This window comes from Entelurus aequoreus, linkage group LG05 (assembly GCF_033978785.1).
Source record: "Entelurus aequoreus isolate RoL-2023_Sb linkage group LG05, RoL_Eaeq_v1.1, whole genome shotgun sequence".
NCBI lineage: Eukaryota > Metazoa > Chordata > Actinopteri > Syngnathiformes > Syngnathidae > Entelurus > Entelurus aequoreus.
Window position 1 is genome coordinate 30,529,754 of NC_084735.1, and position 26,861 is coordinate 30,556,614.

Below are 26,861 nucleotides of genomic sequence, written 5' to 3' on the forward strand. Positions count from 1 at the left end.
GTACAGTGTAATAACTGCATTGTATGTGTGTTTAGTTTGAGCCTTTTTAACATGACTCACGTTGGTACTAGACGTCACTTGTTGACAGCTTGGATGGCTAATTGAAACTGTGCCACCTGCTGGGCTGGAGGATTATTATGTTCCAGAGGCAGAGCCGCATTACAGTTGCAGTTTGAAGCGGGCTCCAAATTACATTTCCTTTCAGCCGGAAAAAATCTAAGAACACCACTAACGGCTGGCACATGCCGCAAATATTGGTTGAAGTAAACAGATTCTATAAATAAAGGTCTACATTTGTCACAATTAGAAGCCAAAATTGGTTAAATTTGCCATTCAGTCCAAATAGATTGTTTGGTGTTCAGGGCTGTCAACTGTATTGCTGCCTCGTGTGTGCACGTGACCTCTCCAAGGAGAGATCTTCGTAAATTTAAGGATTTAAAAGTTAATTTTGTGATAGATCCGGTAAGACCATATGCTAGACCTGGGCCAATAATCAATAAGTCAATTTATGGAACATTAAATGAAAATTAACTCAATAGTTTTGCCGGCATCGATGAATTGCTATGTTTAGTTTTCTTTGTCTCTTGCTTCCAAAAAGGGTGCAAGAGGTTTCACTCTGTGCATTGCTCTTAGGAACTGAGCAATAGCATTCAATTGCTTGTATTCCGTGACGTGACTTCTTCCTGGAAGTGAAAACCAGTGATAGTCAACCAAGCCAAGATAGCTGTTGTGTAGCAAGGAGCGTGAACTCTGAGTACGTAAGGGGCCTTTAGATCTTCCTGCGAAAAGTAGACACAAGCAAAAAATCTAACTATGCAATGTTTAAAAAAAAAAAAAAGAAGATTGGTTGAGTGAAATCAAGGATTATCTGTTGGTGAAGTTCCCAGACGTGTTGAACTATTTTATCTTGTGCTCAAGACGTCGTTCTACACAACAAAACAGATGAAAACTTGAAAAAGCACGGAAGCCTACAACTTCTTTGTGTGTGGCTCGGTCAAATTAATTGGTATCAAAACTGTCTGGGATAAATCATGCATCGATTTTGCTTTGGTAAAGTGGCATTTAATGACTTAACTTCGCGCCTCCAGCCATGTTTGTTGCCTTGTTGTTGTTGCAGGCGCTGTTTACGAATACACATGGTTTTTCCCCGTCTTTATCAAAATACTGTATAACTGTAAATCTCAACGTTGTGTATAGCAGGGCTATTCAACTGCATAATGACTACGGCTCGTTCGGGAAGCGCCCTCACCTATCCGCTACAAACTGCACCTTTTAAGGTGATCAAAACAAGCTCCATGATACAATTATCTGCCCAGGTTCTTCATTAATACTTTTTTAATAAACGTTTTTTAATGTAATTTTTATTAAATATTCTCATTGTAGTATTTTCGATAAAACCTTTTCTGGGAAGGAATTGCTTCTTTTTTTAATTATTGAAACAGACTCATTGAAGGATCTTATGGATAAAGTATTTTTTTTAAATTGCGTTATCTACTGAAGAGATTCATTTTTAGTCAGCTTTGACATGTCTTTTATTTCAGGCGTTTAATTTTTATATAATATCCTGCTGACATGGCGTCATTAAAAAAAACAAATAGAAAAAATATATATCGATGCATTCATCTGTCACAATAAGATTGTTAAATTGTCGGGTTTAAGTGCATTACTTGGTGATGGATGTGCGCCTACGTGCTATGGCGACACAGAGAGCTAAATATTAAATGACAGTCTGGTCTCTCACAGCACTGCAGCAGGGGGTTCGGGGAAAGCGGAGGTTTTGGTGGTGAATAAACTAGTCTGCAGGGTGGACTAACCAGTTTTCACACTTTGTTTATTAAAGGGGAACATTATCCTACAAAAAGCAAGTCAACTGAATCCTTAAAGTCTCTTAAAGGGACCAGTCAGATTAAACTAGGCCTTTCAGGACAATGTAACTTCATACATTTGTCTGTTATTTAAATTGTGGTCAAACTAGAAAATAATATGTTAGCAGCAACATAAAGTCACATGTATGTATATGTTTATATATACGTAAATTGTAATCGATTGCTTCCAAATGAGGTATGTAGGCATTCCAGGAACAGCCACAATCAGGTAAAACAGGATCAGACAGTGACATCTGGCTGATGGCTAATAATAGCATCCTGCTAACTGCGCCACGTGCAAAGAGGCGTCCGAAAGATAAACTCAACTTGCTGGACATTTTTCTTTGCTAATGTTGGAAAGAAAAAAACATTCTCAGAAGCATTGTCAGGGGTCAGGCTGAGTGAAAAGCGTAAGCAGAAGCGCATGTCGCCAATGCACCCATTTAGCTTCGCCTTTGATATTGTGTAATCATGCTCTAGTTGGCATATGATGATACAGTATAGGCCTTTATGTCAACACAGTTCAAAGATGTCAGCTTTCTCTAAGGCATGTGCAGCATTGAGTTATTCAGTTTTTTTTTTTTTTTTAAAGGGGTTGTCCCTTTAATGAATATTAAGATTGGCATTTTCACGCTGCTAGCATATTTGAGCGTGTCATGCAGAAAATAGTCAAGAGAATTAAATTATTTATTTATTGATATATTTAAATTTCAAAAAATGTTTAGACAGTGTTATTTACTGTGTAAAGTTAAGGTTAAAGTACCACTGATAGTCACACACACACACACACTAGGTGTGGTTAAATTACTCTCTGCATTGTTCCAACCCCTGGGGGGTGAGGGGAGCAGTGAGAAGCACTCGGGAACCTTTTTGGTGATTTAACCCCCAATTCCAACCCTTGATGCTGAGTGCCAAACAGGGAGGTAATGGGTCCCATTTTTATAGTCTTTGGTATGACTCGGCCGGGGTTCTCACAACCTACCGATCTCAGGGTGGACACTCTAACCACATGGCCACTGAGCAGGTCTGAGTAGGTGACATTTTATGTATTTTAACAGTCATGCAAGTGTAGCACATGTGGTATTAAAGTATGAAAACAATGAAACAAACTCCTAACCTTATTCATGATAGTATGTTGCAAAGCAAAGGTAGCTCGTCTCGCAAATGTCTGTGTATGATGTTGGAGGGAATTATTTTGCCCAAATCTTGGTCGAATTGTAAACTTTTTGACTTGTGGAGTTTTTAAGTTATAGTGTAAACCAAGCCTATGCAACTGACAGCCCAAGGGCCAAATCTGGCCCGGGATGACACCATACTGGCCCCTGAGCTCAGATCAAAACTTGTGAAGGACATTTTTGCAGCAAATTCATAAAAAACAAAAAAGTTTGTATATGTGGTTGGCAATCACGTGACCTGGAGGCACATTCGGGGTTTCAGGCGATGGTCTTAGCCTTAGGCTACTGTTTGTTTACCTGAATCAGTGCAGATTTAGACTCATTTTGAAAAGTTTTGAGGCAAATATAAAATTGATCATGAAAAAATATTTTAAATGGAAAGGAGGGGATTTTTTCACTCTTAAGAAAAATATTTAAAAAAAAGATTTAAACCACAGAGAGGTTACTGCGCCACTTGACACCTGACGCTTAAGGTATTTAGAGAAGAACAGATTGGAGGCACATCATGTCGTTACATCGGAGGGGTCCACAAATTGAGCTTTAATCCATGAAAGACAAAGTTGAATTTATTCATTCATTGCTAAGTAACGTATTTGATTGACATAACGAGTGTCGTGCTGCTGTGATTGTGACGCTAATGAGAAAAAGGATACGTTTGTTTGCAGTTGATTTCCTGCTACAAATATTAGTCTCATCTACAATTCATGTCTGCAGTTGTTTTTATGGTGTGAAGTATATTTAGTTTCATTATTTAGCTGTATTTGTCCCTGTTGTTCATCATGAATGTTTGCTAGCGATATCAAGATTCTAGTATGCAGTTGAGCCTACGAGAGATTTATTTGTCTAGTTTATTAATACTATTAATGAGATTTTGTTGATGCTAACAAATATCAGCGAAGACACTATAATGTGGTCATCCGTGTCGAATAAAGCTCTTGGGTTTTCTGCACAACAACTACATTTTTTGTTACTTTTATGAAAATCGAAAAAGAAAATGCAGTGGATTGGACCAACAATCACACTATTTCTAGGACTTAAAATGACGTTAGTTTATTTGCACAACCAGTTCGTCATAGTTATATCAAGGCACAGCAACCACAAAAGAACAAAAAACTAATGTGATGTATTGTCCTTTCTTTACGTTTAGTTCTGCTATCAAACGCTACTGATAGAATAAAACTCGATTGCATCACAGAAAGTTTGTCAAACAAATCAAATGTTCAAACAAACATTTTACAAAGTGAGTACTGCAGACACAAGATTCCACAAGATGATGAAAGATGATATTTTTAAGAGCCATTTCTTCGATGCACTTTCGTTTTTTTCTTGACTTTATTACCTTTATGAACCATTTCTTCCGGTACTCTATGAAATCTCTCACCTATCTCTATTTGAACGACTGGAACACCCAAGATCAAAACAGCAATACGGCATTTAAACTCTACACTCACTTTCACTTGTTTTATTGCTATGCTCAAGCTGCTTGACTGTCATGTGAATTAAGCCGCCAAGAAGAAAAACGGATGTGACGTCATATGTAATCCTCCTATAGAGTAACTATATAACAACCAATGGGTTCCAAACTTATGATTTACATAACTGAGGTGTTCCTCTAGGCACCCCTTTAAGTCTTCTTCTTTTTGGCAGTAACATATATTTTTTAACATACGTGTTGCTGTAGCTTGTTTATTCCAGATGCAGTCATTTGTCATTTAATCAACTTCTTTAGTTATACTAGTAGTGTTCGTTTTAGGTTCCATTTTAGATCCTCTCTTTTTTCATCAAATGGACTATTCAACTATGAGCCTATGAGTTCAGTTCAAAACATTTGTGAGAGACTCACATTTTTGCAGCAGATTCCTAAAAACATTATTTATTTGACTAGCTTTTTTGCAGATGGTCCTTAAAACAGCAGGACATTCATCTAACTGACAAAATAATTAGACCAAAATCAACTGTCTACTATAGAGGACGCTGGTTGTCCGGAATAAACAAAATAAGGCAAACAGTGAAGGGAGAAGTGCGACCCCCTCGTCCTTAGTTTTTAGGAAACATGGCCCCCAAAACAATTTAGTTGAATATCTCTGCTGTAAACTGTTAACCCTTAGATTATGTTGGGGACTTTTTCGTCCTTTCAGGTAGCTCAAGCTCTCTTTATGTTGTTCTCGCCAGTTCCAGGTCCTAAATGGCCGTCAAAGTGTACCAACTTGTCGGATTATATCCTCAGCCTTTGACTTTCCAGGTGAGATGCATGATTTATGACCTAGAATAAACTTACAGGGAGCAAGGAAGCGAGGAAACAGCAGACCACTCGATGATGTAAACATAGAGACACACAGAAGTGATCACAACGGTGCTATAAATAGTTTGTCTGTGTTAGTGCTTATAATAACAATAACACTATTACTTGGATAATATTCAAGTCACAAAATGTAAATGGAGTATTGTTTGTGATTTTTGAATGGTATTTATCGGAGGACCTCCCATTGGCTCCGCTCTAAACAGATTTTTATTTAAGTGTATTTAATATCTAGAATGCATTAAAAAAAATTAATTTGTCATAATGTCTCTCATAATGATTGTGAACGATAGACAAAACTTTTAAAAAAAAGTGCACTTCCCCTTTAAGCCCAGTGTCTGTTAAAGGTAATGCAAGATTCATGTCCATCACGTGCAAGTACAGGATGATTCAAATAGTGCTAAATCTAAAGAGAGCGCGTCCAAATCATGGCCATGAAGCATCAGGCTTACAGCATCAACCCCTCCACCCCTCCATGGCGAGGCCATTACTGGACCACCACCGACTCAAGAAGAGGCTCTTCCTGTGTTAGCCGTTCAAATTCGGCATTAATGTTTGAAAGGCGCGGTCCTTACTGCCGGATTAATATTTCATGGGAGGGAAATGTGAAAACATCCCCGGTCGTATCTGTCTGAGTGTCAGGGTTGTTTTTAAATACCCAAACCAATCTTAATCTCTCATTTAGAAGGATTATAAACAAGTTATGGGCCAAAATGCAGGCTTGGCTTGAATGATCAAATGAGGAGCTTGCCTCTGTGAGTTTGAGGAATGGATGACCGCACAGTAAACGGGTCAATGTTTTTATGTCAGTGATGTCTAAATACTCAGCAGGGCTGCAGCAGCCATCAGGTGATTAGCAAGAAAAAACGCTAAGGAGCAGTGTCAGACATTTGTAGCGAATACATAGGCTATGTGTGTCTTAAATCGAATACTTCAATGTGTATACTGTGTACATTGTGTACTTACTTTCTAGGGGCACATATTTTAAACTGGTATCGTGTCCAAAAGCCATTACTGTCTTACCGTTAAGGATGCTTGCACTATTTTTTCTGTTTTATTTTCTGTTTCTCTCCTTTTTGATTGTGAAATACAACCACTCAAGTTAGTCCCTCCCCTTTGGCGGTGGGCGATGCTACAACTTTCGGTATCAATCCAATACCAAATAAATACAGGGCCAATATACTTTATTACTTAAATTTTTCAGAATTATTGAATGATTTTGTGGTTTTTGCCTTTTAATTTGTTGATCATGATTATAATCAGAATGGAACACAGGACAAAGATTTCAAGTAAACATTTTTTAGAATCTATACACTTCTTTGTGAACGAGTCATACCAAAGACTATAAAAATGGGACCATTATCTCCATGCTTGGCACTCAGCATCAAGGGTTGGAATTGGGGGTTAAATCACCAAAAATGATTCCGGAGCGCGGCCACCGCTGCTGCTCACTGCTCCCCTCACCTGAACAAGGGGATGGGTCCAATGCAGAAAGTAATTTCACCACACCTAGTGTGTGTGTGACTATGAGTGGTACTTTAACTTTAAAAAATGTGCATTATACAATGCAACAATACAAGACAATGTAAAAATATCAACAACATTATAAACTATTCACCTTTTATACAATATTTTGAGAGAAATTATGTTGGTATAAATCCTCTTGTATCCAGTGTCTTATTATTTGAGTTTCTAAACAATATGTAATTAAACAGCACAACAGAAAAAAAACGACCATGAAAAATTGTGAAAATAAACATAGAAGAGGAGTAAAAATATTGATCTCACCATGCTGGTATCGATCTAGTATCGATACTACCCTGGAATCGTTTATAGCCATATTTTGATAGATCCGCCCACCCATCTGGATACTGACAGTGCACTGATTATTGCCGTAATTGTCAGAGTTAACACACTTTAATAGTATGTGCAAGTATGGAAGTGTGCAATCTTAGACAAAGCCATCCTGTACAAGTGGTCATCGTTTTACGACGGTACGTGGTTATGAACGTACTCCCATAAATTGCTAAACTGTGGAAGGACATCACGTTTCTTCTTTTTAGTTAACTTTTTAATTATACCTTCCATTATGTGTCTCAAGTTTGAGACAGACTCCTCTGGTGGCAGCGCCTAAAATAAAAGAAAAAGTGAAATTAGACATTGTAGAATGGGTAAATCAGCAAAAAACATAAGTTGCATGGCTGGCTGGTCTAAGCAGCTCAAATGCTGCAACCTTCATCAAGGATGAACACAATATTGTTGATTGAACATGTGAAATAATCTTCTACTATGAAATTAACCATAATATCAAAGCAGCCTAGTAGTGTCATTTTTCAGACGTTCTCTTCCCAATAAGTCTGACTCTTACCACATCCTCTTCCTGTGTGCAAGACAAGCAGTTGTTCTGTCTGAAGTTTGTCAATTCTTAAATGTAGTCTTTTTATGACTATTTTGTATGTCATTTATGCATGATTAAGATGTTAATTTAGTATCTGACTTATTCTTACAGGACACCATGGTTATAGATATGTAAATCCACCACCAGAGCTATGTGAATTTTGTTAATGTTCGATTGCTGTGTGATTTTCTGCGCTGTTTTTGATTTCCCATATACTGGAGGCTTTTAAGGTGTGTTTCGCCTCTATAGTGTCTGTACATTTAGGCAGTGTGTTTTAGATTCAGCCCTATTTGATGCTAACCTGACTCTCGCTAGATCCTTGTAGTTCGCTGAGCTCCACACAAGGATCTCAGCTCGAAGGCAATGCAGACTCCTTCAAAATAGCAAAAATTAATGAACCAATCAGGATCGCAGGGCGGAATTTCATAAATATGACGTAGCGCCGAAGCGACTGTTTGATTCAAACAACAATGGCGGCACGCAGCGAGGAGTCGTGTGCTGACATATTTTCTTTGCACAAACGACATCGATCGTCTACTGACATTGCTGCGTTGTTACAGTAAAAGTTCTCTAACTTTTCGCTCTGTCGTTATCCAATATTTCGGCTGTTCTGTTTTGGATTTCCCAGCGTCGCTCTCATCAGCGTCACGAGTTGCTTTCGATGTGAGTGGTTGAAGTAGCACATCATTCAAGATAACGGACAAGTGGTTTATCCAATCACATACAATGATTTTTTTACAAGGCCCCGCCTTCTGAAATACATCTCCTATTGAGAAGTCCCAGATCCTTGTGTAGAGCTCAGCGAACTACAAGGATCTGGCGAGAGTCAGGTTACATTTGATGCAGTGTCGACAAGATATCAGTGCTGACCTCGCCCCTTTCTCCCAAACTTCCAATCAGATCTCACTCTGCTAGGTGGTCAAAAGAAATGTGTTGTATGTGTGTCTTTGAAGCATTGTAGAATTAGTTGAACCTTTTGTTCAACCAAACTTTCTTTGAACAAACAAGGTTTAGTTGTGTGTTTTTACTAAGTGTGAGTATTCATTTATCTGTTTTTTTTTGTATGTCACAAAGGAGGACATGCATGAGCCAGAATGAGGTACATGGGAATCGTTTGCATGTCATCAGAGTTGAAAGTCATGTGGTGTTGCTACTATTGATACATTTTTGTTCTAATTGGTGACCGGCTAGGGAACCCTATTGATCGGGTATCGGTTACAGTTGACGTATTGTTGAAGCCACGGTGCATGACCGATGTGTTCATAAGTAGGTTAAAAGATGTCAGTGAAAGGTGAGTCACTTTGCAGTGTATAATACTTTCCTTTTGCTGTTGTAGAATGTAAACATTGTGACACAGAGGAGCAGGAAATATTATTCAAAAAAATACTGTCATGAACATTTAGCACAGTTAACGTTCTGCAAAAGAAAAGTAAAACAAATTCTGGGTATCTTCCATTGTTGTGCTTTATTTGCGCCTGGCACACCCCTTAATCATTTAGTTCAGTGGTTTCTTAAACTTTTTCCACCAAGTACCACCTCAGAAAACACTTTGCTCTCCCAAGTAGGCAAGGCAAGGCATTTTATAAAGCTCAGTTTGTACAAAAGGCAATCCAAAGTGCGTTTGAGAAAATTGTAAAAAAAATATATATATATATATTTCAAATTATAATCAGAAAATACAATACTAAAAACAATCAAAATGGCTCCCGCACCCCCCGTGATCCTGAAAGGGATAAGCGGTAGAAAATTGATGGAAAATGTATTAAAATTAATCAAATAGTGTAGATAAAATATTTTCAGTTGACATATGCACAATTAAATAAAAGTGTTTTCAGCATGGATTTGAACAATGCCAACAATGAGGCCCGTCTCACATCTTCAGGAAGACTATTCCAGATTTTAGGAGCATAAAACTGGAATGCAGTTCCACCATGTATAGTCCTGACTGTAGGCACCAGCAGGAGACCACTTCCTGAGGTTCTCAGAGCTCTAAATGGTTCATATGGTTCTAACATGTCAAAGATGTACTTTGGCTCAAGACCATGAAACGACTTGTACACAAGGAGAGCTGTTTTAAAGTCTATTCTCTGAGCAACAGGAGGCCAGTTTGGTCCATTTTCTGGTTCTAGTCAGGAATCGAGCAGCAGCATTTGGTTGTACTGCAGCTGCTTTACAGCTCGTTTAGAGATCCCAGTGAGAAGGCCATTTGAATAGTCTAACCTGCTGGAGACAAAGGCATGGATTAATCTTTCTAAGTCTGATTTAGACATCATTCCTCTGATTTCGGCAATGTTTTTCAGGCGGTAAAAATATGCTTATGTTATTGATTTAATGTGGCTGCTAAAGTTAAAGTCTGAGTCCATTATAACCCCTAGATTTCTAACCTGATTACTAGGTTTCAGTGAAAGGGTCTCAAGGTGACAAATAATAGTTTCTCTTCGCTTCTGTACTACCATAATGACCAACATTAGAATAGTTGTAGTTTAAGTATTCATTAAAAACAAGGCTGAGGTTTTATTTAGCAGGTATATTTAATATTTAATGCCACTGTAACATTACACACAGTTTGAACAGTAACACTGTGTTTGGATATGGGAAATTAAAACACTCTACTTTAATCAAGCAATTATTTGTTGTACCACTAGATGGAGCCCGCGTACCACCGTTTGAGAATTAGTTGATTAATCGTTAGGACATTGTGCCCCCTAATTCTAAAATATCTTTTTAAAAACATTCTGTACAAATCTATGCTGGCTGTTGCCCAGTACACAACGCAAGTTAGGCTAACACGAGGTGTGATTTGACGGAACTTTAAAACCCTGACCTTAACTACATCTAACACCTTTGGGATGGACTAGAACTGAGATTGTAACTCAACTTTAATATCAGTTATCGACAGTTATGCTGAAGAAAATCAAAACTGTTTTCAGCGTCTGCGTGTGGACGACGTAAAAGGAGAGTTATTGCTTGTCCCCTGTGTGATGACATCACTATTGTGCGCCATCATTTCAACCCTTGAAAAGTACGATGGAAACACTGGCTTGCTGGCTTTAATCATACTAAATAACCTATTTTATTTTTAAGTGTAAATATTTTGCTACTTTTGCTCTACATTGACAAAAAGGTGTCGAGATTTATTTTTCTTGCTGTGACCCACCATGTACGCTACAGTGCCGCCTCCAGAAATGACCTTATGGACGCTTCTGATTGGCTAGAATTGCCTTACAGTCCCGTGTGTATGTGTTTGCGTGGGGACAAAAATTGTTTTAACAATAAACATTCATGGATGGAGATTTTTAAACACTTTAGACATCACAAATGTGATTTTTCTTCTGAATGGATACACTCCCAACAGTTTGTAAAAAGTATCACTCTTAATGTGTAATGCTAGCTGTCGTGATACCTACACACAGTAGGCCTTGCTGACACGAGGACGCTCGTAGGTTGTTGTTTTAAAAAAAAAAAAAGTATTGTCTGATCAATTAATAGTACCAATCAGACGGGAACAGATCACTGGGTGAAAAATATGTAATCCATATAGCACAAGGGGTGGGTACCAAATTTGCCTCTTCTATGGGCACCAACCAAATGTCTTTGGTTCTACAGGGTATCCAGTTACGTAAATTCCAACAGTACCATTTTTCGGCCAGCTCAAAAACTTGGCGAGAAAACGATCACTCAAGCAGCACTCAGAACGGACTCAGCCAAACTGCCTCTAAATAATGTTACAATTTTCCATGCCAGCAAAGCAAGCATAGAAAATGCTCAAAAGGCTCCACTTTTCCAAAATGTTCTAGCTTGATGCTAATTTACATTGACTTTTCCATATACATGCTACTAAATAGTATTAGTGATTTCATGACCCTGCGATGAGGTGGCGACTTGTCCAGGGTGTACCCCGCCTTCCGCCCGTGTGTAGCTGGGATAGGCTCCAGCCCCCCTCGCTACCCGGTAGAAAATGGATGGATGAATGGCAACACCTCCAAATTTGGTAATGAAAACTACACTAAGATGCACGTTACAATCAAACAGCTGGTGTGTTATAAGTACAATACTCACAATATAAAAACTTAGTAGGGCGCAATAAAATACAAGCTTCAGTTGAATGTCAAAGACTACTTCCTAGCTAGGCAACACACTGTAGTCTATACACTACTGCCATCTAATGTCTTGGAATTGCAACTGCATGCAAAGTCTACTATGTAATACTTCCAAATGAGACTCTGAAATCCAGTAAGAAAACAATATACAACTGGACAGCAAATTTACCATAATCAGCTCATTTTTAAATGTTACATAAACAAATTTGAATGTATTATTAAACAATTAAAACACATTATGTTATATTGACACACACAAAGTACCAAAAATTGGTACCATTGAGTATTGATTCCCAGGTACCAGGAATTGGTACTGTATCGATTCAAATGTGAAAGGTTCCTTTCTCTTAATAGAACACTTGTACATGTGGGGCTGTAAACAGTGTCAGACAGAGCCACCGGACACACCAAAACTATAGAAGAAGACTGATAATGAAGTAAAATAACTTCTGCGAGTCACATTAGATGACAAGACAACAAAATATCAGAAGTGGTTTGGCTGAAAGTCTTTTATCACATGACGGTGACGAAGTAGTGGTTTGCTTGTCCACATGACAACAGCACCCTCTGAAACCTGTTCTCAAAAAATATTGTTGCAGAGAACCCAAACCGCTGTTGCCATGTGGGCGAATGGCGGAAATTATACAATACTTTACTGTTACGACCCAAAGACGTTCCCGTGTAGACAGAGCCCTCGTATGCACGTCATGTACATTTATTTGTATCTGCTCAAGCTCTCCTCAGCTATCTTCTTTCGGGTTTCCAGCAGATCTGGAGTTTATGAGTAGCATTGAAGCGCTAGATTTTCGGTTTGTGACAATTTCTTGTTTTAAACCTGTGGAAAACGTTCACCTTGTCTCTGGCTCGCTGAGACACCAGCTGGATCGGCGTCAGGTTTTGATTGCCAGGCCTGAGTCAAAGTTTTCTTGGTCGCACAGGTTTTGGTCCAAGGTACAATGCCATTTACTGGAACGAGTTGTAACGACAAGCCATTCATATGTCATTGTAATATCAGATAGCGTGAGCAGATAGCGCCAAATTCCAAAGAAGAAGTAAGTACAAATACATTTATGGGAAACACTGTTCTTTGAAATATCTTTGAGGTCTGCATTGGCAAACTTTCTTCCTTTCCAAAGCTGCTCTGATTAGATCAGTGGGCTTCATGCCAGGTCTTCTCCTTGCCGAGCTTTGAGCTGAGATTTGACACCTTTTTGTGGTGAGAAAAGGGTTTTTTCACTGTTTCCTTCTTGGTGCAAGTGACATCGGAAAACTCATCCTGTCAATCAACTCTGTCTGTCAAAACTTGTCTCAGAGCTGCTTTCAAAGTCACAGTCTGTTTTCTTGGCCATTGATGTTAGAGAAGCTCAGTCTGTATAGGCTGTCCTGTTAGAATTGTTGAATTTAGAGATATGAATATGCCACCTCACTCTCTCCCTTACTTCCAAGTCCATACATTAGGAGTGTGTGCTTGACCTTTGGCCTAAGGGCAATTAAAATGCCCAAATATAGTGTAACCTTTGTTAAATCAAGCACCCCTAAGGTTGTGCAATTTAAAAGTGGGCAAGACCTCAGCTTATACCACAAGACATTAGATAAACCAGCATCAAAGGATTAACACTGCTTTTTCTTTAGGTTTTTGTGGCACCTATTTTAAAAAGATGGACCGTTGTCATGCATGACGCCACACAAGTTGCATCGTAACTTAATACCAATTAATAAGGTAGTAATTCCTCATTTTTGTATTTGACTCGTAACGGGAGTTGACTTATTTTTACACATTCAATAAAATGATGTGGCATAATCTGAGGCACTAATCACCGTCGGATTTCCCCTTCATCAATGAAGTTAAGACCAAATTTGAACAATTTAGGGTTTCCCACAGGACTGCCGTCTATCTATGGAAGTGGAATGCTCGGAAGACAAAAAGTGAGGAAATACCATGAAAATCAATACTAATATGTTTACAAATACTCATGAACTTTTTTTATTTTTGTGATTGGGGTAGTGTTCACTGCAGGACACGCTGCTTGTTGAGAAGAGCAATACTTGCTTTCATGTAAGAGTCGCGATGTATACAGAGTACTGATTCCTAATTGGGTCGGTCCAGGAGGGCCGTTAAGATTCTGGACAAGTTATACGGCTATCTGTATTTGTTTTATCCAGCTGACCGTCATAATTATGACAGACTATGTTTCGAAATCTGATTGTTTTCCAGCTGACTTTTTACACTACAAGTAAAATGTGATCTTTATCAGACTCCAGTGTAAACGCGCACAGGCACCAATGTGGCCCCGATGTGGCCCAATGTGGCCTCGACGTCACTTAAAGTGAAAACCAGGGAAGTTGACCGAGTCCGTAAATGAACAAGGAAGTCTCTACTACTACAAAATAAAATAAAAGTTGCCACACCTTTAAAAATGAGTGGTTTTTTTTAATGTATAAATGGATGTTTATAGTGTAATATATTTTAAGAGGGTACTAATCTTCTTATGGCTGTTAAGTAGAGGCAACACAGACATCAGCGTAAAACTACATTAGCTGTATTTTTCAACTCACTTTTGTAAACAACTCACGCAATGTACTGACATGTAAGCAAACACGCTACAGCGTCAAATTCTGGTCCTTCAACAATCGCTATTTCTTTGGAATCAATATATACATATTCATATATTACATATAGCCTATTATTTGCGCACTAATGAGTAGTGGTGCAGTGAAAATTCAGCCATTCAAAGAAGACTTTGCTCACCAAAACCGGATGTTGTGATGAAGTATCCACTTACCCTGCGCACGACGAAAAAGTCACATACGGTAGCATTGCGTTTAGACTAAAGTCACATTTGAAAAGATCAGATTCCAGTCGGATTCGGACAACATCCTGATGTGGCCTGAATCTCATGCGAAAAGATCAGATTTGAAGCACTTTAAGGTGCCGCTGCTACGCTTAAAAAAAGACATGGGTAGGATCTGATAATCAGCTTGGAATAATCACAAATAAGAAGCAAAAGTTTGTAACACAAAAGTTAGTTACACAACAATATTTCCTCCCCAACAGTTGCTCAAGTCATGCACGCTAGTAAGAGTTAGTCACTTTGAAGTGAATGTGTTTAATCAACTGTCCTCCCAGCGATCCAGTAATCTACAGCCACATATTTATCCACTTAAAAAAAGGGAAACATTTAAGTTCTATAAAGTTGCTCTGAAGCAAGATAGCATTCGCTAACAGGTCTATAGTTACTCCATTTGCGTGGCATCAAAACACCTTTAATGCACAACCACCTATAATGCTAATTGATTGCATTGATTTATGTTTGATTTATCTTGAAAAAGGTCTGTGCTCTGTACATGAATACCATACATAAATATTATGAGCTGAGTGTAACTGTAATGAATAGAAACACAGTGTTGGATCCGTGTGGTCTTAACAATATGGTGACATAAAAACTGCATTGCACCTTGCACTGCTAACATAGTTGACTTGTTTAAGACATAAAGCAGGTGTTGATACTGCTGTAAGATGTTCATTGATGTTGCTACAACCTCTTATGGTAATACAATGGTTATAAAAAAAAAAAAAGTAATTTAAACCATTTAACCACATATAATACCGATAAGAGTATAGATGAATACTGGTATGAATAAGAAATATCGATACAATCTTAACAATATACATGCCTATGTAAGAGTATCCAAATATTTCCAATAAGACCAGAAAAAGTTGCTGGATATACACATTAACTTTCTTTTTTTTCTTTTTTTGGGGGGAAAAATACCCAACAAAAAAAACAATCTAAAAATGTCAGAATATTTGCTAAATATAATGACAAAGACGCTAAATTGACGTATGGGAAAGACTGCAGTTAAGAATGTTTCCTTGAACGTTACTATTTTTTTTGATAGTCATAGTTTGGAGATTATTTCTATTTACTTACTTTTTATGGAAATAGTTGTTTTGGAAACTGTATAGTATACTGTAAATTGGAGATAGACGTAAAACTTCTGATTGTGTAATTTGTTTTCTGTTTTAAAAAAATGAGGCAACAGAACGAATAGGGCAGTTATTGTTTGTGTTTGTAATCTGGTTAATCTTAAATGATCATTTTGTCACAGGCTTATTCACCAGTTCCTTTGGAAAGACAGCCACTTTGTTTAGTGCTGCAGGGACAGACAAAATAGTTTTAGGTCACTATGAAGGCGACTTGTACGCTGTGTCAAGAACTCGGGGTTGGTTTTTGTTTGCTAATGTAGGTCGGCCACGCCGGCCAGCTTTTCTGGGCCAGTCGTGCTGCACATCACATGATGGGCTTGGCCTCAGGGCGAGGCAGCGGAGGAGTCTAACATGCTAGTGGGATGGCCGTGTGCACAGATGTTTGGGAATCCTTAATGGCGGAACTTTGGTTGCAGGTTGTCAGATGTGGGACATTTTAATGCAATAACAACAAATCAGCTTTGCAGGAGCATCATGGCAAATGCTGCGGCAACAACATTCCTGCTGTTACAAGGCTAAAATAGGCCAAACTACTGCTACAAGGATCTGAATAGAGTATGATGGGGCTGACATGACAGTCACATTACCCCAATTGTGCTGCCTCAGAAATTGGTCGAGTAGAGAAGGAACTCCCAAGTGTAGCACGCTGCCATGAACAGACTTTATCACCATTTGGTGTGTGTCACAACATAAGAAACAGGAAGTGCTGTTGATCTGTTGAGACGTCTCCTCTCCACAATACACTATATTATATGCTAAAAACTTTCTCTGTCTCTCTTCCAGGACATTGTGAGTGCTACTAAAGATGTCTGATAGTGTCGATATTGAAGAGAAACCACCAGCCCCTCCCTTGAGAATGAACAGTAGTTCCCGAGACTCTTCATCAGTGAATCCTGCCTCTAAACCGCTTCCAATGGCTCCCGAAGAGAAAATCAAGAAGGTGCGCCTGCGCTCCATCTTCCCTGGAGGAGATAAGAGTGAGTTCCTTGCGGCGCATGTCACCGCTCTTTGCTTCACTTCTACCGCAATATACGTGTAAAATAATTATTAACTGGCGTATGTTCATGATGTTGTTTAGCAAACAAGAAGAAGGAGAAGGAGCGTCCCGAGATATCCCTCCCCTCCGACTTTGAACACACCATCCATGTTGGCTTTGACGCAGTAACAGGAGAATTCACAGTGAGTGTCTTATTTCACTTGAACAAAACAGCAGCTGATGCACATTTCGAAACATCACACTTCCATGAGGAAGTTCTATGAGGTTCAAGGTTTCAGTTGAGTTCCTGTGCTGTTTTGAAAGCTGCATTCAAATATCTCCTACAGCAGGGGTTCTCAACCTTTTTGACCTCGGGCCCCAACTTTTCTGCTACTGAGAGGTCCACTCAAATATTACACTGAATTAGTAATCTTACTCTTTTTATTTTTTATCTTACTCAATAATTATATTTAACCTACCGTATTTTCCACACTATAAGGCGCACCGGATTATAAGGCGCACCTTCAATGAATGGCCTATTTCAAAAAAAATTTCATATATAAGGCGCACCGGATTATAAGGCGCACCTTCAATGAATGGCCTATTTTAAAACTTTTTTCATATATAAGGCGCACCGCATTATAAGGCGCATAGAATAGACGCTACAGTAGAGGCTGGGGTTACGTTATTTATGCATCCCGTAGTTGCGAGACCTGTTGTGGCTCAATATTGGTCCATATATAAAACGCACCGGATTATAAGGCGCACTGTCAGCTTTTGAGAAAATTGGAGGTTTTTAGGTGCGCCTTATAGTGCGGTACTTCCAGTTTAATAGGACAAACCTTGTCAATTGAAATGAACCCTGTGTTAATCACAAATATTGTTATCGAGGCTTAGGTCAGGCTCATTACATAAATAAATACTAATGAAATGTACTGCAAACGAAGGGACTCACAAAACTGATGAAAAATAAATTTACATACAATTATACAGTGATGAAATTAATACATTCTAACTAAATAAATAATAAATAACAATAAAAATATGTTTCCATCCATCCATTGTCTACCGCTTGTCCCTTTCGGGGTCACGGGGAGCGCTGGAGCCTATCTCAGCTGCATTCGGGCGGAAGGCAAGGTGCACCCTGGACAAGTCGCCACCTCATCGCAGGGCCAACACAGATAGACAGACAACATTCACACTCACATTCACACATTAGGGCCAATTTAGTGTTGCCAATCAATACTAAATTGCACCAGGTGCATATTTTTGGAGGTGGGAGGAAGCCGGAGTACTCAGGGGGAACCCACGCAATCACGGGGAGAACATGCAAACTCCACACAGAAAGATCCCGAGCTCGGGATTGAACTCAGAACCTTCGTATTGTGAGGCACATGCACTAACCCCTCTTCCATCGTGCTTGTTAAATAAAAATGAAAATACAGTTTCAGATTAACCTAATGATTCACGTCTAAATCTTATCGATTGAGGGGGCTGTAAACGATGTAGCCGAACTGGCCACTTCTCGAATCGCATATCCAACTGCATCGGTTTATCATTAACAACCCTAAAAGGGATCTGCCAGGGCTTCCGAGCCAAATTTCCTAGTTAATTTTTCCTTTTCCATTTCTGCTCTCTGTTCGTTCCCGTGACTCAATATCAGACAGAACGCAGCAGCTACAGTATGGGCTGAGGGTCACACAGGACAGATGTTAATGGCGCGATTAAGAAAGTAAGTTCATTAAAGAAAGCTTTTGTTAACTCGTTATTTTTGCATTAAATTTGACCGCCCTAATTAAAACCTATCGACGTGACGTCAGTGCAAGATAGCGGTGCTCTGTGTGGCTTTAGGAAATCTCGCTTTGATAGTCTACTTTTTTACAATCAACCTAAAAACTGCTGCGAGGTGAACACAAGTGCTGTCTGTCACCGGCTCCAAATGAAGGCTTATTAAACCCACCCAAAATAAGGACACCGCCAACTAGGGCCGCACGATTAATCGACATCGAATCGACATCAAGGTTTTAATTAGTGGGATTATATTACCGCAAGATGCAAAGGTTTTGGGGTTTTTTTTCCGCCGAATTCGCCGGCATTTGAGTGACAGACATGTTCAGAATTGTTGAGCCTCGCGTTTGTTCCTGTCTTGCTTCAAACAGGGAGAAAGAAGTCTCACTCTGTGCATCGCTATCAGCACCTAAGTGCGTTCATCAAACAGTAGAATTAACTGACCACAGTGAGCCCTCTTTTCAGTCATTCCCAATCTTTGTCTTGGTTGTGGAAGACGCCAGCTTACACACACACGAAGCGCGGACAGACAGACTCCCTACTCGCTACAAAGTAACAACAATTAGGAGCAAACAATACGATTCCAAAGCCAAATGTCCTGTGGTGGTAATATTTCAGCTTCAAATCGGATGGGTAATATTAGCCCATCAACACGGACGAACAAGCGAGAATGCCGTCATCACGTGATGGCAATAAACAAAAAGACAACGTCCGACCTACTTTTTTTTCCTTGTTAAAAAATGCACTTTAAGATGTTCAATATTTATTTAAGTTACATTTTTGCTTATGGAAATGACACATTTTTGATATGTCTATTTATTTATTATATTTATTTAGGATAACAAAGTTATTTACCTTCCAATTACAGTACAATGGTAAACAATTATACAGTAATGAGAAATGAAAATGTATATCCTTTTAAATGGTTATTTGCAATATTTTTTATATATTATGATTACATTACATTATAAACATTTTATAGTTTTTATTGATGATTTCTTTAGTTTATGAGCATGACGTAGACAAAAGCTCTGAGTCTGTCTGTGGAGAGGCGGGGCCGGCGAGCGAGCAGCGAGGCAGGGCACGCCGGGGCCCGGCCCAAGATGGCGGCAAGGAGGCGTGGACGGTGAGCGAGTGGCGAGGCGGGGCGCGCTGGCAGCGACGCCGCAATCGTGCCCAGGTGTGCGATCCGCGCACCTGGGCACGATCATCCAATCTCCTCTCGCTGAAGAAAAGGGGAGCAGCAGAGAGAGATAAAGAGGAGGCTGGAAGGAGCCAAGAGGAGGCTGACGCGGAACGAGAGAGGAGGAGAGCCCGAGACGACGAGCGAACGAGCGGAGGAGAGGAGCTGAAAAGCGACCGGGACTGAGGTTTTGTTTGAAAAAATAAAACAAACGTCAAACTGCTCAGAGATGTCTCTATTTGATGGTCCATGGAACCCACCCGACAGCCTAGGACTGTCACATTTGGCACCCAACGTGGCTGGACCATCGGAGGCGGGGGAGGACGATCTCCAGTGGGCCCTCGTGGGGGCGTTCACGGAACTGGCGGCAAGCAGCCGCCAGTGTCTCGAAGAGTCCCGCAAACAATTGCGGCTCCTGCAGGTCCTGGCGGGCCAGACGGGGGGCGGCGAATGGCCCCCCACAAAAAAAGAGGAAGTGGTGGAAGAAGCACAGGAGGGAAACCACTCAAGTGCTCAAGACCAAGAAGACAAAGAAAAAGACCAAGAAGACAAAGAAAAAGACCAATAAGACAAAGAAAAAGACCAAGAAGACAAAGAAAAAGACCAAGAAGACAAAGAAAAAGACCAAGAAGACAAAGAAAAAGACCAAGAAGACAAAGAACAAGACCAAAAAGACAAAGAAAAAGACCAAGAAGACAAAGAAAAAGACCAACAAAAAGACGATGAAGATGAAGAGGGGAAAAAAGAACAGGCGGAAAAGGAAGAAGACACAGAAAGGGAGAAGATCGGGGCCACAGGGGGACCTGGCCGTCCTCACTTCCCGCTCCCTCGGAAAAAGGGGGGGGGGAGTACGCGCAGCCGGTCGGAATCCCGGCTTGCGTTTGGCGATGGAGGACTGTGGAGAGGCGGGGCCGGCGAGCGAGCAGCGAGGCAGGGCGCACCGGCAGCGACGCCACAATCGTGCACAGGTGTGCGATCCGCGCACCTGGGCACGATCATCCAATCTCCTCTCGCTGAAGAAAAGGGGAGCAGCAGAGAGAGATAAAGAGGAGGCTGGAAGGAGCCAAGAGGAGGCTGATGCGGAACGAGAGAGGAGGAGAGCCCGAGACGACGAGCGAACGAGCGGAGGAGAGGAGCTAAAAAGCGACCGGGACTGAGGTTTTGTTTTAAAAAAATAAAACAAACGTCAAACTGCTCAGAGATGTCTCTATTTGATGGTCCATGGAACCCACAAGACGGCTTGAGACCGTCACACTGTCTTAAAAATGTAAATTATTGCATTTTGTTCTAATGTTTGGCACATTGAGACAAGAATATGTTGATTGACTTTCTAAAAGTAACATGTTGTCCTTCATTTGTTATTTTCTCAGTTGTATGCATTTTTATGTATAAAAGATAAAAATCGTAAATTGTATCGAAATTGCAATTTTGGAGAGAAACATCGCAATTACTGGTAGATCTTTTTCTCAAAATCGTGCAGCCCTACCACCAATAGCAATAGTGGTTTAAGGCAGGCGTGTCAAATGTACGGCCTGCGGGGCATATCAGGCCCACGAACAGGTTTAATCTGGCCTAAAAGATCAGTTTGCTAAATATAAAAATAAGCTGCATTTTTTTAATGAAAGAAACTGCTGTTGTAAATGTGTCCACTGGATGTCACAATAGCAATTCAAGTGTGACATACGTCACACATGACAGGTTTTAAAGATGACGTGTCAGCTGACTTTAAGAGCCCTCTGGATTGGCTGCTGCTACTCCAATCAGTGAAGGTGAAAGCAATCAGCTGCTTCTGTTGTGGCTGTCGGCTGGCAGCAGATGGCAGCAGTATTGACGCACAATACCTTTTTTCATTGTAAATTATCCACTCAACGGATAAAATAACAAAAAGGTAAGATGCGAAGACTTAAGTCAACTTGACCATCATCTTTTTAGTTAGAGTTCCATGCAGCGCTTGCAATTGGTTGAATGCACGATGTGTACCCTGAACTCCATTGTAAAAATGTGTTTCTACATTTCTTGTGTTTGTTCTGATCTATGTTATGCTTTAATCTACTATGTTCACATTGGTTACGTTTGTAGTCATGTTACCTTGATTTCGACTATGGCGTCATTTTGATAATTGTTTTGTTTATACTATAATTGTATTTATTGAATAATGATAATGGTTGTGGCAGTTGCAGATTTCACCAATGCGGCGGTGAGGAAACCACTGGATTGCTTTTCCAAACGTTTTTAATGGTGAACTGCCAAGGTGACAATCTTAAACAGGAAGTGCCTAAAGTTGAATGGCTTTGTAAAAGCACTGAGCTAAAGTCTACATTCATTTTGTTCTTCATGGTGTTTTTGAAACTGCACCAATTCATTCCTCAGAATTTTCAACAAACTTGAAGTATTGTGCTAAGAGGATTATCTATAATATGTACATTTTCATAATGTGTTTGTTCTATTTTTGGCGAAGTAAGACAAAGAAAACAATCTGAAGTTGTCTTTGTTTTTAAGTTTTAATGCCTTGATTTTACCAGTCCAGCCCGCGTGGGAATAGATTTTCCTCCATGCCACCCCTGAGATAAAATTAGTTTAACATCCTTGGTTTAAGGGAACAGGTTAACAAAAAATATATATATTTGCCAAAATTAGATGTTACATTTTGTAAAAAAAAATTGCCGTGGGGCCTGAATGAAATAATTGTTGCTCATGGTTGTCAACCACAACTGCCTCGCACTGGCGTGCAAGCCCGCCATGGAACTGCATTTTAACATTACTCTGTAAGTGGAAACAGTTTGGACATTTTTGATCAGAAAGACCAAAATGCCAAACCCATGATTGATTAAGCGGGTTGAATATGTTTGAATATCAATTTTTCCATTTTCTACCGCTTGTCCCTTTCGGGGTCGCGGGGGGTGCTGGAGCCTACCTCAGAATATATCACATTTAAATTAGATAGATTTACTACAATCTTACTGTACTTAAACGCTAAGGCAAATTATTTTCCTCTTTTAGAGGATTAATAAAGTTCATCTATCTTTCTAGCTATCTACATAAAACGATTAAACATTAGTAGTAAAAATCCCAATAAAACTACCAATATTAATACTATGTAATTTTTTAACACAAAAATAATAACAAATAATTCAGTATTTCTTTGACATGCTCTGACCCTGTCATTACAATTTTTTGGGTGTGCTTTGCACAATGATACAATGTTTTGGTGGATTAAAAAAGTCTGAAAGTCTAACTTCTTCCATTGCCCAAAGCTATACAGAAAAAGCTTTTTTTTTCCACACATGAATAGATTTGCCTGTAAAGAAAGTAGTCATGCTTATGTTTCAAGATACACTGTAATGATACTTAAAAACTGCAAACTACAGGCACAAAAATAATATTAATGGATAAAAACTTTTCTGACAGAAGCCATTACAACTTTATTATTTTTAATTGTAAAGACAACATTTTGATATACATTATAATTCTTGTATAGTATGGTAGCTAATGCAGTATCCATAGAGAGTTGCTGCTGTGTATATACAGGCTGAATAGACAGTATTTGGACACATTTTATCGCATTTTCAAGTAAAAATTAGAGCTTAAAAGTCCAAACCTTTTAAATTTGACCCTTCTGTGTCCTTGCAGGGCATCCCAGAGCAATGGGCGCGCCTCCTACAGACCTCCAACATCACCAAACTGGAGCAGAAGAAGAACCCACAAGCCGTATTGGACGTCCTCAAGTTCTACGACTCCAAAGAGACCGTCAACAACCAGAAGTACATGAGCTTCACCTCAGGAGGTACAGTATATACACTAATACCCACAATATGCACTATTAAGAACCTTTAAAATCTCATTCTAATGAGAGCATATTTCTGTTTCAGACAAGTCCGCACATGGTTACATAGCAGCAAACACTCTGGTGAGTCTTATTTTCTTAGTTCCGCACTATTTTTGCTTTCTCCTTATTTTGATTGTACAGCTGTAAGACAGTACATTTGCAAGTCGTAAATAAGTAAGAGAAAGACAGAAGGGGCCTGATTTACTAAAGGTTTGCTTTTACTAAAACACGTGCAAACTTGATAGCACACACAAAGCTGATTTACTAAACGTGTGTAAAGTGGATTGCGTTTCTTAAGTTAGCAGAATAAGGGGTGCTATCCATTTTGCGTCTCCGTCTTCATTAATATGCAAAATATATGCTTATCATCAAAACTCCCACAATACTGGAAAGAGAAAATGCAAATTCAGCACACGCAATGTGATTTATCAACACTTTATCACCGTTTTAGGAGACCTATTTTGTGTTTTATTTAGCATGTTTGAAAAGGACGCACACACTGACACAGTTTTGCACACGGCTGTGAGAAAGACACATGATGGATAGAGAATCCTCCGTATTACGTGTACATTTCAACATATTTTGACGGTCAGAAATAAAATATTATTAGACACATCGTCTATTCAGCAACATCTTTTTATAATTTCGTAGCTGCTGGATGACTTAAGGGGCTGATTGTAATTGTTGCGTTTTAGTATCATTTAATATTTTTTAAATTACGTTCGTTTTTTCACATAGAATACATAATATTTATACATATGTACTATATGAAAAAAATACTTTTTGAAGTGTGAACACATAAATGCAGCCTCTCTCCCATGCACCTAACCGGTAAAAAAGAATAAAAGTGGTGTCAATGTAGATGCACTGTGTGAATGCTGCTAAAATACCCATAAAAAGTGGTTCACGTCTCCTGCGTGTTTAAAAACATAGCAAAACGCCACAGATTGGAGCATGATAACATGAATGTGCAGTAAATGAGTGTCTCATTTAAATAAAGAGATCTGCACCAATTTTCAATTGCACACAGTCTTAGTAGATCACACGGAACACGCCCACTAATAGTACACGTTATTTTATAGATTGCACACGCTGTTTAGTGCGAGGTATTTAGATCTTAGTAAACCATGCCCTAAGTCTTGATTGGAAGGATGTATTTCTACAACACTGTATAAGTTGTAGAGGTAAGTTTTTAAAATTGTTTGCATTGCTTCCCCTTAATGGACAAAATGTGTACATTCCTCAAAAGAAACCTTTACTGTGCTTTCCCCCCAAGCCATTCCAGTTGCATGTGTGCTCAAACAAGAGCCCGCTGTTAATTGTTTTCAATCTTACTTGAACTAGATTTGTAATACAAACAATTGACGAGCTTCAGTGGAGGCTTGACTGCACTGAGGAGGACTCCCGCTACGCTGACCTCATTCCTGGCTTTGACCAGAGTAATCTATGCTTTTAATGCCTTGCCCTGCACACACGCTCAGCCGGGTGAAGAAATGCAATCCCGAGTCTGGCAGGGGGGCGAGGGGGATTCTCCGCCCCGGGCCAACCGCGCTGGGATCATGCAGGGTTTTTTTTTTTTTTGCTTGGACAGTGCCAGCGAAGGGCCAGCAAGGGTGGCAGTGAGGCGAAAAGGTTGCGTGTTAGAGAGTATTGGAGGGCGTCTCAGACTGTCCACTGATTCTGAGCCCTGCAGACGGGACTTTGCTATTAACTTGTGCCATCGCCCATCTATGACCTCAGCGTGCCCAGCAGGCAAAACTGTCAGTCAGTCTTGTTTTACTTTGAAAACTTTTCTCTTCTGCTGCGATTTTGTGTTGTCACACTCAATACCAATATTTGCACACATTCAAGTGCAATATATACACAGCAGGAACATTAGGGATGTCCAATAACATGCAATACAGTAACGTTATTTAGTAGAACTGCATCATGTCGTATAAAATACTATGTTCTTAACCTTTTGTGCATGTTTGGTAACGTAATGTCATGCGGTGAGGTGAGGCAGAGCTAATAATGATAACATCAAATAAGTATTAATATTCGTCTAGTGAACTGTGTCAGAAATGTATTTAAATTGTTTGAGTAAACAGTTCCTTGAAGGGGATCTGCACTTTTTTGGAATTTTGCCTATAATTCACAATCCTTATGAGAGACAAGAACACATTTGTCTTATTTTTAAATGTATTTTAACTCTTAAATAAATCTAGATAAAAGTCCTCTTACAATGGAGCCAATGGGCGCTGTGACGTTTATTGCGTCTATTTTGAACATAAAACCCACTAAAAACATCTAAAAACCGCCAACAATACTCCATTTACATTTTGTGACCTGAATATTAACCAAATAATAACTATATTGTTATTATTAGGGCTGCGAATCTTTGGGTGTTCCAAGATTCGATTCAATATCGATTCTTGGGGTCACGATTCGATTCAAAATCAAATTTTTTTTCCCGATTCATGATTCAAAAACGATATATTTCCGATCCAAAACGATTCTCTATTCATTCAATACATAGGATTTCAGCAGGATCTACCCCAGTCTGCTGACATGCAAGCAGAGTAGTAGATTTTTGTAAAAAGCTTTTATAATCGTAAAGGACAATGTTTTATCAACTGATTGCAATAATGTAAATTTGTTTTAACTATTAAATGAACCAAAAATATGACTTATTTTATCTTTGTGAAAATATGCAAGTGTAAGCCACTGTGACACTATTGTTCTTTTATTTTTATTTTTATAAATGTCTAATGATAATGTCAATGAGGGATTTTTAATCACTGCTATGTTGAAATTGTAACTAATATTGATACTGTTGTTGATAATATTCATTTTTGTTTCACTACTTTTGGTTTGTTCTGTGTCGTGTTTGTGTCTCCTCTCAATTGCTGTTCATTGCAGTTCTGAGTGTTGCTGGGTCGGGTTTGGTTTTGGAATTGGATTGCATTGTTATGGTATTGTTGTGTATTGTTTTGTTGGATTCATTAATTAAAAATAAATAAATAAATAAATACATTTTTTTTAAAAAAGAAAAGATTTTTAAAAATGAGAATCGATTCTGAATCGCACAACGTGAGAATCGCGATTCGAATTTGAATTGATTTTTTCCCCACACCCCTAGTTATTATAAGCGCTAAAGTTTAGAACCTACATTTAGCGGCGCATTGATCCGAGAGAGGCAACTTCCTTATGCTGCTGTATTGACTAATGAGCTGCTTCTCGCCTTGGAGCTTGTTAAAATGTATTCTAGATTATAAATCATG

At 39.2% G+C, this 26,861-nt stretch overlaps 1 protein-coding gene across 4 annotated transcripts in view; it reads left to right on the forward strand.

Annotated features, from left to right (window-relative positions):
• Positions 1-26,861, forward strand: part of LOC133650460 (serine/threonine-protein kinase PAK 3) — a 63,958-nt gene that overhangs the window by 12,136 nt on the left and 24,961 nt on the right. For all 4 annotated transcript variants that reach the window (XM_062047713.1, XM_062047711.1, XM_062047714.1 and 1 more), the window contains exons 2-5: positions 16,609-16,802; positions 16,904-17,004; positions 23,403-23,556; positions 23,642-23,679. In XM_062047713.1, the coding sequence (XP_061903697.1) occupies positions 16,631-16,802; positions 16,904-17,004; positions 23,403-23,556; positions 23,642-23,679 (465 nt within the window). In that variant the 5' untranslated portion in view covers positions 16,609-16,630. The remainder of the gene's footprint in view (positions 1-16,608; positions 16,803-16,903; positions 17,005-23,402; positions 23,557-23,641; positions 23,680-26,861) is intronic.